The following is a 14,784-nucleotide window of genomic DNA, read 5'->3' on the forward strand; positions in this document are numbered from 1 at the left end:
GGTGGCGGGATGGTATGGGGCGGACGTGTAGTGCTTAACCCCATTGTTTTTTAAGAACTTCCTGAATTCTTCGGATACAAATTGCGGTCCATTATCAGAACAGATCTGTTCAGGCAGCCCATTCCTGGCGAATATGGTCCTTAATACTGTGATGGTTTTTTCCGTGGTGGTGGAGGACATCTTTATTACCTCCGGCCACTTGGAGTGTGCATCCACCGCGATTAAGAACATTGAGTCCATAAATGGTCCAGCAAAGTCGATATGTACCCTTTGCCATGGAGATGAGGGCCACTCCCATGGATGTAGAGGGGCTTGTGGTGGGGCGTTTTGGACCTTCTGGCATCCTAGACAGCTCTTGGTCATTTCTTCGATGTCTCCATCGATACCTGGCCACCACACAAACGCTCTGGCTAAGTTCTTCATTTTCACTCCACCCAGATGCCCCTCGTGAAGCTCCTTTAGCACTTTATCCTGGAGTTTGGGTGGAATCACCACTCTGGATCCACACATCAAGGTTCCTCGGCACACTGACAGCTGTTCTCTTCTTTGCGAGAATGCTGGCAACAGTGGTTCGCCATGTGCTGGCCATCCCTTCACCGTTAAATCGTAGACTCGTGAGAGTCGGCTCATTTCTCGTTTCCTTTTCAATGGTAGAATTTGTCACTGGTAGACATTCCACTATGGTCGAGTGGAACATCTCCACTGGGTCCACTGTAGGTGCCTCTTCTACCGTTGGCAACGGTAGGCGCGATAAACCGTCAGCATTCCCATGCTGTTTTGTTCCTTTGTATTCTATGTCATATTGGTGTGCCCCTAGGAAAAGGGACCACCTCTGTAGCCTTTGCGCCGTCATAATGGGAACGCCCTTTTTAGGGTTGAATATGGAGACGAGGGGTTGATGGTTAGTCAACAAGGTAAATTTTTGTCCGTGTAGGTAATGGTTGAATTTCTTCACCCCCCACACCAGGCTGAGTGCCTCCCTGTCGATCTGGGCATAGTTACGCTCAGCTGAGTTCAATGAGCGTGACGCAAAAGTGATCGGCCGCTCCGAGCCATCAGGGAATCTATGCGATAATACCGCTCCCACGCCGTAAGGGGATGCATCGCACGCCAGTCTGATTGACAGTGATGGGTTGTAATGAGCCAACACTTCCTTGGACGTGATCAAGCCTTTGCATTCATGGAAGGCACGTTTACAGTCTTCGCTCCATTTCCAAATTACTCCCGTTTGTAGCAGTGCGTTAAGAGGGTGCAGAACCGTTGACAAGTTCGGTAAAAATTTATGATAGTAATTTATTAATCCCAGGAACGACCTTAATTGTGAGACATTTTCAGGCGCTGGGGCTTTTACGACCGCTTCAATTTTTTCAGGTGACTTATGCAACCCTTCTTCGTTAATGACATGGCCACAATATGATATTTATTTCTGGAAAAATTCGCACTTGGGGCGATTTGCTCGTAGGCCCCGTTCTCTCAGCCTCGTGAGTACCTGCTCCAAATTGGCAAGGTGCTCGTTGTCGTTTTCTCCTGTTACAAGGATGTCGTCTAGGTGGCATTGAGTCCCCGGAATCCCTTGCAGGACTTGCTCCATAGCTCTTTGCCAGATAGCTGGAGCTGATGCTACTCCGAAAACCAGTCGATTGTACTGGTACAGGCCTTTGTGTGTGTTTATCGTGAGATACTTTTTAGAGGCCTCCTCAACCTCCATCTGTAGATATGCCTGTGCCAAGTCAATTTTAGTGAAACGTTTCCCTCTGGATAGTGAGGCGAAAATATCTTCTATCCTCGGAAGAGGATACTGTACCGTGTGAAGAACCGGGTTTACAGTCACCTTGAAGTCCCCACAGATGCGAATTTTTCTCTGTTCTTCAGATTTATCATTATTCAACGTTTTCTTCATGACCAGGACGATGGGTGTTGCCCACTCGCTCCAATCTACCTTGGATAACACGCCTGCTTTTTCCAAATTCTCCAGCTCTGCCTCGACTGCTGGACGAATTGCGTATGGCACCGGCCTTGCCTTAAAAAACTTGGGAATTGCGGCATCTTCCACTTTTATTGAGGCGGTGGCGTCTTTCAGGGTTCCTAGTTCCTGTTGAAACACTTCTTTGGCATTAGCCAAGATTTCTTTTAATCGTCCAGGTATGACGTCATCATAATTTTTTTTCTTACTGGTCACCGTCAGTGCCTGAATGGAGTGCCAGTCTAAACGTATCTTTCTGATCCATTCACGTCCCAACAACGGTGGACCACCATCTTGCAGAACGTATAAATACAACTTCTGTATTTCCTTGCCGTTGTATACAACAGGCACCCTTATTTTCCCTCTGGGGTATACTTTCTGCCCCGTATATGTCTTCAAGATAATGGATGTGTCTTTCAAAGGTATATGCGGAAATAGCCGCTCGTAATCCCGTCGACTGATGACGGTCAGAGCTGATCCTGTATCTAGCTCCATTTTAACTGGGGACCCCGCTATCGTGAGGGTAACACAAATGGTCTGGTAATCTTCTTTGGCAATTACATTATGTAATTTAAGACAGCTTAGTCTCTTGTTTCCGGAGTCGCTATCGCTCTTCTGGTCTTCGGAGCTACTGTCCGTCATCATTTGTACCTTTCTGTACTTTTCCTTATTGACCTTTTTACTGTCAGCGGATTTTTTTCCAGATCGGCATACACGTGCAATGTGTCCCATCTTTCCGCATTGCCTGCATGCTTTGTCCTTGAACCAGCAGTCCCTCTGGTCATGGGTGGATCTGCCGCAGCGATAACATCTCTCGAAACACCGTGTCATTTCATGGGTGCCGAAGTCCTGTGGCTTTTGCTGTATCTCTGCAGCTCCTCTTGCTGCTGCTTCGTATGATACAGCCATACTGAAAGCCTTGTCCAGTGTCAAATCTCTCACAGAAAGTAGTCTTTTCTGTGTTCCTTCGCTTAGGAGACCGCAGACGAATTTGTCTCGTAGAGAATCTGCCAGTCCTGCCCCGAATTGGCAGTGCTTTGACAGCTTTCGTAATTCGGTGAGGTAATCAGCGTTACTTTCATTCTTGTGCCGATTCCTCCTGAAGAATTTGAATCGTTCCGCTATCAGCAGCGGTGTTGGGTTTAAGTGCTCCTGTAGGGTATCAACAATCTCCTTAAAATTCTTGTCCATCGGTTTGGCTGGAGTGATCAAGTTTCGTAACAGCCCGTATGTCCTTGCGCCCATCAGATTTAGAAGTACCGATGCCTTATCATCCGCTACTTCATTCGCCTTGCAATATACCTCCACTCTTTCCACATGTGGTCCAATCCTCTATATCACTATCGAAAGCAGTAATATTGCCAGTCTTAGGCATCCTGAAAATCAAAAATGGCGCCTCCCGCGCTTTTCCTTCTTCCCTGCCGAGTCAAGATGGCGCCTCCTGCGCTTTCCCGCCGCTGCCGCTGCTGCCAACGCTGTTCTCCGCGGTTCCCGTTGCGACCTGCAGCTTTTCGCGGTATTTCTATTTTTAAAATTTTTTTTTATTTACACATATATTTTAAACAGTTTCTCCGTCACTTGGAGAATCGTTCCCGTCGGACCCTCTGGGACTTTCCCCTCCCTCTGCTCGGTCCGAACGCCGACCTGCTTTGCAGCGCCGGCCTTCTCCTGAGTGCTCCACCCTCTGTCTCTGTTTGCTTCTGCTTTCCGACTCGCTGCTCGGCCCCGCTGCAGAGCCACCCGATCGAGCCCCAGCCCGCCGCCCAGGAAGGATCAGTGCACTATCTGCCACCAGCCCGTTTAGCTGGTGAAACCACAGTTTTTTTTCTTCGACCTTCGTCTGAGGAATCGATCTCCTTGAGGTGCTGCTGAATTGCAGGTAAGTTCGTTTCTAACTCGTCGCCACTGTTGAATCCGTGTGTTAATGGAGACACGGAATGCAGGAGTTGATTTAACAAGTGTTTACTGAACAAAGTCTGGAGGTGAACTAACTATACAAGACGCTATACAGGCTTATATACCCGAGTGGTCACTACCGGTACTACAGTACACAGGGGCTTCAAAAAAATATAGTTCCTCTTAAAGGTGCATACACTACACCTTTAGCCTTAAGAAATATATCCAACTCTTTCTTGAATATACTTAATGAACTGGCCTCCACCGCCCTCTGTGGCAGAGAATTCCACAGGTTCACCACTCTCTGGGTGAAGAAATTCCTCCTCATTTCAGTCCTAAATGGCTTACCCCTTATCCTTAGACTATGACCCCTGGTTCTGGACTCCCCGGCCATCAGAAACATCCTTCCTGCATCTAGTCTGTCCAGGCCTGACAGAATTTTATAGGTTTCGATGAGATCCCCTCTCAATCTTCTAAACTCCAGTGAGTATAAGCCCAATCGACACAATCTCTCCTCATACGTCATTCCTGCCATCCCAGGTATCAGCCTGGTGAATCTTCGCTGCACTCCTTCCATGGCAAGTACGTCCTTCCTCAGGTAAGGCGACCAAAACTGCACACAATACTCAAGGTGTGGTCTCACCATGGCCCTGTACAACTGCAGCAAGACATCCTTGTTCTTGTACTCGAACCCTCTTGCTACGAAGGCCAACACACCATTTGCCTTCTTAACTGCCTGCTGCACCTGCATGCTTACCTTCAGTGACTGGTGCACAAGAACACCCAGGTCTCTTTGCACTTCCCCTTCTCCCAATCTATTGCCATTCAAATAATAATCTGCCTTCCTGTTTTTGCCACCAAAGTGGATAACCTCGCATTTATCCACATTATACTGCATTTGCCCAATCGCTCAACCCGTCCAAATCATACTGGAGTTTCTCGGCATCCTCCTCACAGCACACATGCCCACCCAGCTTGGTGTCGTCTGCAAATTTGGAGATATTACATCCAATTCCCTCGTCCAGATCATCAATATATATTGTGAACAGCTGGGGTCCTAGGACCGATCCTTGCGGTACCCCACTAGTCACTGCCTGCCACTCGGAAAACGACCCGTTTATTCCAATTCTTTGCTTTCTGTCCGCCAACCAGTTCTCTATCCAAGTCAATACCTTGCCCCCAATCCCATGTGCCTTAATTTTGCACGCTAATCTCTTATGCGGGACCTTATCGAAAGCCTTCTGAAAGTCCAAATACACCACATCCACTGGTTCTCCCTTATCTATTTTACCAGTTACATCCTCAAAAAATTCCAGTAGATTAGTCAAGCATGATTTACCTTTTGTAAATCCATGTTGACTTTGTCCGATCCAGTCACTGCTTTCCAAGTGCTCTGCTATTACATCTTTTATAATGGACTCTAGCATTTTCCCCACTACCGATGTCAAGCTTACCGGTCTATAATTCCCCGCCTTTTCTCTACCACCTTTTTTGAATAGTGGGGTAACATTAGCTACCCGCCAATCCATGGGTACCGTTCCAGAGTCTATCGAGTTCTGGAAGATGACCAGCAATGCATCTACTATTTCTAGGGCCACTTCCTTAAGTACCCTGGGATGTAGATTATCAGGCCCTGGGGATTTATCGGCCTTCAGTCCCATCAATTTTCCTAACACCATTTCCCTACAAATACTGATTTCTTTCAGTTCCACCCTTTCATCAGACCCTATGTTCCCCGGCATCTCTGGGAGGTTATTTGTGTCCTCCTTTGTGAAAACAGAACCAAAATATGTATTTAGTTGCTCAGCCATTTCTTTGTTCCCCATTATAAATTCCCCCGATTCTGACTGCAAGGGATCTACGCTTGACTTCACCAATCTTTTTCTCTTCACATATCTATAAAAGCTTTTAGTCAGTTTTTATGTTCCCTGAAAGCTTACTCTCATATTCTATTTTCCCTTTCTTAATTAATCCCTTTGTCCTCCTTTGTTGAATCCTAAACTGCTCCCAATCCTCAGGATTATTGCTTTTTCTGGCCAATTTATATGCCCTCTCCTTGGACCTTATGCTATCCCTAATTTCCCTTGTTAGCCACGGTTGGGTCACCTTTTTTGTTTTATTTTTATGCCAAGCTGGGATGAACAAATTCTGTAGTTCATCCATTCGGTCTTTGAATGTTTGCCATTGCCTATCCACCGTCAACCCTTTGAGTGCCTTTCCCCAATCAATCCTACCCAACTCGCTCCTCAGACCATCGTAGTTTCCTTTATTTAAATTGAGGACCCTAGTCTCCGAGTCAACTACTTCATTCTCCATCTTAATGAAGAATTCGATCATATTACGATCGCTCCGACCCAAGGGGCCTCGTACAACAAGATTGCTAATTAATCCTTTCTCGTTACATAATACCCAGTCTAAGATGGCCTGATCTCTGGTTGGTTCCTCGACATATTGGTCCAGGAAACCATCCCGTAAACACTCCAGGAATTCCTCCTCCACAGTATTGTTACTCATTTGGTTGGCCCAATCTATATGTAGATTAAAGTCACCCATGATGACTGCTGTGCCCTTATTGCACGCTTCTTTAATTTCCCTTTTAATGCCATCCCCAACCTCCACCTTACTGTTTGGAGGTCTATAAACCACTCCCACTAACGTTTTTTTCCCCTTAGTATTTCTCAATTCTACCCATACAGATTCCACCTCATCAGAGCTAATATCCTTCATTACAATTGTGTTAATCCCTTCTTTAACCAGTAATGCTACCCCACCTCCCTTTCCTTTTTGCCTATCCTTCCTGAATATCAAATACCCCTGGATGTTGAGTTCCCAGTCCTGGCCTTCCTTGAGCCACGTTTCCGTAATCCCAACCAAATCGTATTTGTTTACTTCTATTTGCAGAGCCAATTCATCCACCTTATTACAAATGCTCCTCGCATTAAGACGCAAAGCCTTCAGGCTTGTTTTTTTAACGCTCTTAGACCTATTAGAATTATTATTTACTGTGGCCAGATTATTTACTGTGGACAGAGCAATGGAAGGGCAGAGGCGGAGGGCAGACAGGGCAGTGGCAGGACACAGGCAGAGCAATGGGAGGGCAGACAGGGCAGCGGCTGGGCGCAGACGGGCTGGATGCAGTAAGGGCAGCAGCAGGACTGTAGGACACTGGCAGGGCGCAGACGGGGCATAGACTGGACACTGGCGGGGCATAGACTGGACACTGGCAAGGCGCAGACGGGGCATAGACTGGACACTGGCAGGGCGCAGACGGGGCATAGACTGGACACTGGCAGGGCGCAGACAGGGCATAGACTGGACACTGGCAAGGCGCAGACGGGACATAGACTGGACACTGGCAAGGCGCAGACGGGGCATAGACTGGACACTAGCAGGGCGGAGACGGGGCATAGACTGGACACTAGCAGGGCAGTAAAAGGAAATGTCGCCAGGAAATAGCCCTCCCCCAGCCCGAAGGACTCTCACTCTCGGTCCTGAGTGTGAGAATGAAGGCGGACTCCCTCGCTGCCTGGGGTGAGGTGAGGAAGGAGAGGGGGCCGCACCGACGGGAAGCAGGCCACAGACCCGGGGGCCGGCCTGGGCATCGCCGACCGGGGCTCCGCTTACCGACGACGGGCTCTGCCGGGGTGTCCGACGCCTTAGCTTTTGCCGAGCCGAATGACTTCAAGGGAACGGGGAAAAAGCCTCGCAAGAAAACGGCCATTCCGAAGAGCTGCACCAGGAGGCCGCAGCAAGCGAAGAGCGACGAGCGCAGCCTCATCTTCCCGAGCGGGCCCGGCCCGGCCCGGCGGGTCTGCGCAGGCGCGCGCCCGGGGAGCGGAGGGCAGGCGCAGCGCAGCGTAGCGCTGCAGAGATGGTCAGAGTGTCAACACTGGCAGGGCAAGACAACGAGTGCATTGGAAGAAGTAAAAAAGACTGAATGAAACAACAAGCATCAGCTCACTTTGAAAACAATCAAAATTTCATAAGTCGTGGAATTGGGGGAAAAAAACTAAATAAAAAAACAATAACTCACAAGAAAGACTTGCATTTATATAGCGCCTTTCACGACCACCAGATGTCCCAAAGCGCTTTTGCAGCCCACAAAGTACTTTTTTTTAAGTGTAGCCACTGTTGTAATGTAGGAAACGCGGCAGCCAATTTGCGCACTGCAAACTCCCACCAACAGCAATGTGTTAATGACCAGACGATCTGTTTTTTTTTAATTTAGCGATGTTGATTGAGGGATAAATACTGGCCAGGATGCCGAGGACAACTCTTCTTCGAAATAGTCTCACGGAATCTTTTACGCCCACCTGAGAGGGCAGACGGGGCCCTCGGTTTTAACGTCTCATCCGAAAGACGGCACCTCCCACAGTGCAGCAACTCCCTCAGTACTGCACTGGGAATGTCAGCCTAGATTTTTGTGCTCACGTCTCGAGAGTGAGACTTGAACCCACAACCTCCTGACTCAGACACAAGGGTGACACTCTCAGAAAAAGCATTAACTCACTGAAATAAATTACTTTGAAAACAAAAATGCTAAGTAGTAGAATAAGAATTTTTGAAGAAAGAGAAAGACTAAATGAAAGGAAAAAATAATAATTCACTCAAATAGATCACTTTACTTTCCTACATTACAACAGTGACTACACTTCAAAAAGTGCTTCATTGGCTGTAAAGCGCTTGGGGACATCCTGAGGTCGTGAAAGGACCTATATAAATGCAAGTCTTTATTTTCTCTTACTTGAAAACAATCAAAAGCGATAAGTAGTAGAAGTGAGTACATTTGAAGAAAGAAAAGAACTGAATGAAAGAAAAATAATAACTCATTGGAATAAAGCACCACTTGCAAACAAGCAAAAAGTGATAAGCAGTTCTAGAAATGAGTAGATTTGAAAAAATAAAAAGGCTGAATGAGAAAAAGCACTAACTCACGCAACTAAATCACTTTACTTGAAAACAATCAAAATGTGATCAGAAGTACTAGAAATTAGTAGATTCTTTCCCCCTGGCACTGCAAATCTTTCCTTTTCAAGATGGTTGTGGTGATTGAAGGTCAATCATCACAGCCCCAGGACATTGCAGCAGGAGTTCCTCAGGGCAGTGTCCTCGGCCCAACCATCTTCAGCTGCTTCATCAATGACCTTCCCTTCAACATAAGGTCAGAAATGGGGATGTTCGCTGATGACTGCACAGTGTTTAGTGCCATTCACAACTCCTCAGATAATGAAGCAGTCCATGCCCGCATGCAACAAGACCTGGACGACGTTCAGGCTTGGGCCGATAAGTGGCAAGTAACATTCGTGCCACAGAAGTGCCAGGCAATGGCTACCTCCAACAAGTGAGCGTCTAACCACCGCCCCTTAACATTCAATGGCATTACCATCGTTGAATCCCCCACTATCAACATCCTGGGGGGTCACCATTGACCAGAAACTTAACTGGACCAGCCACATAAATACTGTGGCAACAAGAGCAGGTCAGAGGCTAGGTATTCTGCGGCGAGTGTCTCACCTCCTGACTCCCCAAACCGTTTCTACCATCCAAAAGGCACAAGTAAGGAGTGTGATGGAATACTCTCTACTTGCCTGGATGAGCGCAGCTCCAACAACACTCAGGAAGCTCGACACCATCCAGGACAAAGCAGCCTACTTGATTGGCACTCCATCTACCGCCTTAAACAGTCACTCTCTCCACCACCGGCGTATCATGGCTACAGTGTGTACCATCTACAAAATGCACTGCAGCTTCTTCGGCAGCACCTCCCAAACCCGTGACCTCTTCCACCTAGAAGGACAAGGGCAGCAGGCGCATGGGAACACCACCACCTCCAAGTTCCCCTCCAAGTCACACACCATCCTGACTTAGAAGTACAGTATATCGCTGATCCTTCATCGTCGCTGGGTCAAAATCCTGGAACTCCCTACCTAACAGCACTGTGGGAGTACCTTCACCACACGGACTGCAGCGGTTCAAGGCGACGGCTCACCACCACCTTCTCAAGGGCAATTAGGGATGGGCAATAAATGCTGGCCTTGCCAGCGACGCCCACATCCCATGAACGAATAAAAAAAAATCTCCAATTCCTTTTTACTATTGAACCTGCCTCCACCACCCTTTCAGGCAGTGCCTTCCAAATCATAACAACTAACTGCATTAAAAAAATTCTCCTCATCACCCCGCTGGTTCTTTTGCCAATTATCTTAAATCTGTGTACTCTGGCTACCGACCCTATGGTTTAGGATATAAGAACATAAGAAATAGGAGCAGGAGTAGGCCATGTGGCCCCTTGAGCCTGCTCCGCCATTCAATAAAATCATGGCTGATCTTCTACCTCAACACCACATTTCCACCCTAACCCCATATTCCTTGATTCTCATAGTGACCAAAAATCAATCGATCTCTGTCTTGAATGAGCATCCACAGCCATCTGGGGTAGAGAATTTCAAAGATTCACAACCCTTTGAGTGAAGACATTTCTCCTCATCTCTGTCCTCACTGGCCGACCCCTTATCTGACTATTCTGACCCCTAGTTCTAGACTCTCTAGCCAGGGGAAACAACCTCTCAGCATCTACCCTGTCAAGCCCTCTCAGGATCTTAAACGTTTCAATGAGATCACCACTCATTCTTGTAAACTCCAGAGAATATAGGTCCATTCTACTCAATCTCTCCTCATAGGATAACCCTCGCATCCCAGAAATCAATCTAGTGAACCTTCCTTAGGTTAGGTAAGGAGAGAGACCAAAACTGTACACAGTACTCCAGGTGTGGTCTCACCAAAGCAGCAATATATATATTATTATTATTGCAGCAAGACTTCCTTACTCTTACACTCCAACCCCTTTGCAATAATTGCTTGCTGCACCTGCATGTTAACTTTCTGTGATTCATGTACAAGGGCCCCCTAATCCCTCTGCATACCAAGATTTACGAGTCTCTCACCTTTTAAAAAATATTCTGCTTTTCTATTTTTCCTACCAAAGTGGATAATTTAGGCTCCACCTTCTTCCCCAATCAATTAACTGGTCCATATCCCTTGGCAGCCGCTTTGCATCCTCCTCACAGCTTACTTTCTCAGTTAGCTTTGTATTGTCAGCAAACTTGGATACAAGTTCCATACATATATAGTCAGAGCAATAGAATATAATGCTACAGAAATTCTCTGAAGATTTATAATGCACAGGTCAGACCACACTTAGATGCAGTAAAAATATATATAATAAACACAAGGTATATAAATGGAAAATCAGCTGCAGCAGGCTGAAGAAAAAAAGGGCTATTAAATTGCAACAACTACTGTCACTTATATAGTGCCTTTAATGTATTAAAACGTCCTAAGGTGCTTCATAGGAGCGTTTTCAAATGAAATTTGACACCGAGCCACATAAGGAGATATTAGGTCAGGTGACCAAAAGTTTGATCAAAGAGGCATCTTCATAGAATCATAGAAAGTTACAGCACAGAAGGAGGCCATTTGGCCCATCATGCCTTTGCTGGCTCTTTGAAAGAGCAATCATGCTTAGTCCCACACCCCTGCTTTTTGTCTGTAACCCTATAAGTTCCTCATCCTCAAGGAATCAGCTTCCACCACCTTTTCAGGTAGAGCGTTCCAGATCCCATCAACTCACTGAGTGAAAAGAATTCTTCTCATCTCCCCTCTGGATTCTGCCCTTTAATTTGCACCTCCGCGGCCGCAAACACAGCACCCTGGCCCTGTCGGACATAGCGTCCGGTGGTAGGTCGGGGGGGCACGAGCGAAGTTTGCGGCCGGAGGCGCAGCGCTGTGGGGCGCTACCGGTTACCGCCGCCGCTAACCTCCTGCTGAATTTCATTAACAGGAGGTGCAAAACAACCCAATTTTTCCCCCTTAGTCTTTCTATAAATCTATTTTTCCATTTGTCTCTTCTCAGTTCTGTATGTTACCATGGATGTTACGAGCGGGATTTCCGCTAAATCCCAAAACTTGCGGTCTGTCAAAGTACGCGTTGACAGGCCATCCGGTCCGCCACTGAAAACCTAATTGCGGGCGCAGAGTTGGGCTATTTGCCCACCAGCTGCCCAGCAATTACGTACGAAAATGTTACAGCTGGTGGAAACGGGCACAGGGCCTGTTTCCACAGTGTAAGGGGATACCGAAGTGAAAAGAATGCTTTTTTTAAATTAAATGACTTAAAAGCTTTAATGAGAAGCAATCCTAGTGTATGTTAAAGCTGCAGGTTTTTTTTAAATAACGTTTACATTTCATAACTTTCTGCAAAGTGCACAGGATTTGTTTAGAAGTGGGAATTGTGAACAATGAATTGGATTCCCACGGTAAAAGTTAAATCTGTATGTATTTTAAAGGCCGTAGTAATGAAGTAATGTAGTAATTTAAATGAATGAAAGACAATCTGTTTTCTGATTGGAGGACCAGGCCCACGCGGTCCCAGGTACGCTTCCGCACAGACTGCATCCCTGGGATCCGTGGGCCATTACGCTGCCCCCCTACTCGCAGCGTCAGAGCGCATGTTTATGCAGAAGGGCTGCCATCGGATAGATGCGTGTTCTTTTCAGGGAGACCTTCTACAAGTGTTTGCAAGTGTTTTTGTCACCCAGCTTAGAATGTGATGTTTGTCCTGGATTCTAAATACATCACAGATGTAAATTACAATGTACCAGAAGGCCCCACTCCAAATGGCTTAGCGGTTTAATTCCCTATGATAGTATACCAGTTAACATGCCCACGTACAATCCCTTGAGTACAATTTATTTTAAACAGTTTAATGACTGCATTAAAACAGCGCACAAAGGAATTTTACATAAAATGTGTTAACGAGCACTAGTAGAAGAAATTGAACCTTCATGGCAGTGAGCAGTCAAATGGTGCAAGGCTAGAGATACTCCACAAGGTGGCAGCAGTGGCCAGCTGATTGTTGTGCTCAAATCTCAAACAGCATGCTCCAGTACCTGTGATATTGGTGGGCCAGAATTTGCTGTTAAATGCGCACATTATCAACATATAAATCGACCACCACACTTGTGACGAGGAAGACATACCTCGTGAGTTGCGAATCACCACAAATTGCTGGACGATTTACGCTGCTCCTGCATTAGCCTGAGAAGTGCAGAAGATCAGAGCGACCTTGGAGTGCATGTCCCCAGATCCCTGAAGGTAGCAGGACAGGTAGATAAGGTGGTTAAGAAGGCATACGGGATACTTGCCTTTATTAGCCGAGGCATAGAATATAAGAGCAGGGAGGTTATGCTTGAACTGTATAAAACAATAGTTAGGCCGCAGGTAGAATACTGCATCTTCTTCTTAGGCAGTCCCTCGGAACCGAGGATGACTTGCTTCTACATTAAAAATGAGTTCTCGGGAGACTGATGAGTCCAATACGGGTCCAACAGTCTCTGTCACAAGTGGGGCAGATGGTGGTTGAAGGGGCGGGTGGGTGGGGTTCTTGGGTTGACGTGCGCTCCTTGCGCTTGGATTCCGCTTGCTCCCGGCTAAGAGACTCGAGGTGTTCGGCGCCTTCCCGGATGCTTCTCCTCCACTTTGTGCGGTCTTGGGCCAGGGATTCCCAGGTGTCGGTGGGATTGTTACACTTTTTCAAGGAGGCTTTGAGGGTGTCCTTGAAGCATTTCCTCTGCCCACCTGGGGCTCTCTTGCCGTGCCGGAGCTCCGAGTAGAGCGCTTGTTTTGGGAGTATCGTATCGGGCATGTGGACAAGGTGACCCGTCCATTGGAGCTGATCGAGCGTGGTCAAAGCTTCGATGCTGGTGATGTTGGCCTGAGCAAGAACACTGACGTTGGTGCGCCTATCCTGCCAATGGATTGCAGGATCTTGCGGAGGCAGCATTGGTGGTACCTCTCCAGTGCTTAGAGGTGCTTGCTGTACATGGTCCATGTCTCTGAGGCATACAGCAGGGCGGGTATCACTGCTGCCCTGTAGACCATGAGCTTAGTGCTGGGTTTGAGGTCCTGGTCTTCAAACACTCTCTTCCTCAGGCGACCAAAGGCTGCACTGGCACACTGAATACTGCATGCAGTTCTGGTCACCACATTACAGGAAGGATGTGATTGCACTAGAGGGGATGCAGAGGAGATTTACAAGGATGTTGCCTGGGCTGGGGAATTTTAGCTATGAGAAAAGATTGGATAGGCTGAGGTTGTTTTCTTTGGAACAGAGGAGGCTGAAGGGAGACCTAATTGAGGTGTATAAAATTATGAAGGGCCTAGATAGAGTGGATAGGAAGGACCTATTTCCCTTAGCAGAAAGGTCAATAACCAGAGGGTATAGATTTAAAATAATTGGTTGGAGGTTTAGAGGGGATTTAAGGAGAATTTTTTTCACCCAGCCAGTGGTGGGGGTCTGGAACTCACTGCCTGAAAGGGTGGTAGAGGCAGAAACCCTCATCACATTTAAAAAGTACTTGGATATGCACTTGAAGTGCCGTAACCTACAGGGCTACGGACCAAGAGCTGGAAGGTGGGATTAGGCTGGAGAGCTCTTTGTCGGCCGGCACGGACAAAATGGGTCGAATGGCCTCCTTCTGTGCTGTAAATGTCTATGGTTCTATGATGAGCCTCACGAAAACGGCAGCTCGTCCTCACACGGCGAGATTTATGTTCCTGCAATGACGCTCAATCTCTCCCGCCCAGAAAGTTTCAAAATTGAAACTGTGGCCTCTCATGCCTGCAGGTAGTAAATTGTTAGAGAATTAAAACATTGAAAATGTTAAATATTTATGATTTTTCTTAGTTTTCTTTTCAGTCTCTTTTTTTCTTTCTTAATCCAACCTTTCTTTCCCTCTCTTTATTTATCTTTCTGTGCCGAATTTGACTCCAACTCGCCCTATTTCCTTTCTCATTGTGCCTCTGTTTCTTTCTCTATCCTTAAATCTCATTGGTTGAGGAGAAAGGCTGTTGGTCCCGTCGTTCAC

General features: G+C 47.0%; 1 protein-coding gene across 4 annotated transcripts in view; it reads right to left on the reverse strand.

The window, feature by feature from the left end:
- pigg (phosphatidylinositol glycan anchor biosynthesis class G (EMM blood group)) overlaps positions 1-7,691 on the reverse strand; it is a 72,974-nt gene extending 65,283 nt beyond the window's left edge. For all 4 annotated transcript variants that reach the window (XM_086007719.1, XM_086007692.1, XM_086007683.1 and 1 more), the window contains exon 1: positions 7,484-7,691. In XM_086007719.1, the coding sequence (XP_085863845.1) occupies positions 7,484-7,637 (154 nt within the window). In that variant the 5' untranslated portion in view covers positions 7,638-7,691. The remainder of the gene's footprint in view (positions 1-7,483) is intronic.
- Between the last annotated feature and the right edge of the window lie 7,093 nt (positions 7,692-14,784).

Source organism: Somniosus microcephalus, chromosome 2 (genome assembly GCF_052327205.1).
Source record: "Somniosus microcephalus isolate GS21.2 chromosome 2, FLI_Smic_1.0, whole genome shotgun sequence".
NCBI lineage: Eukaryota > Metazoa > Chordata > Chondrichthyes > Squaliformes > Somniosidae > Somniosus > Somniosus microcephalus.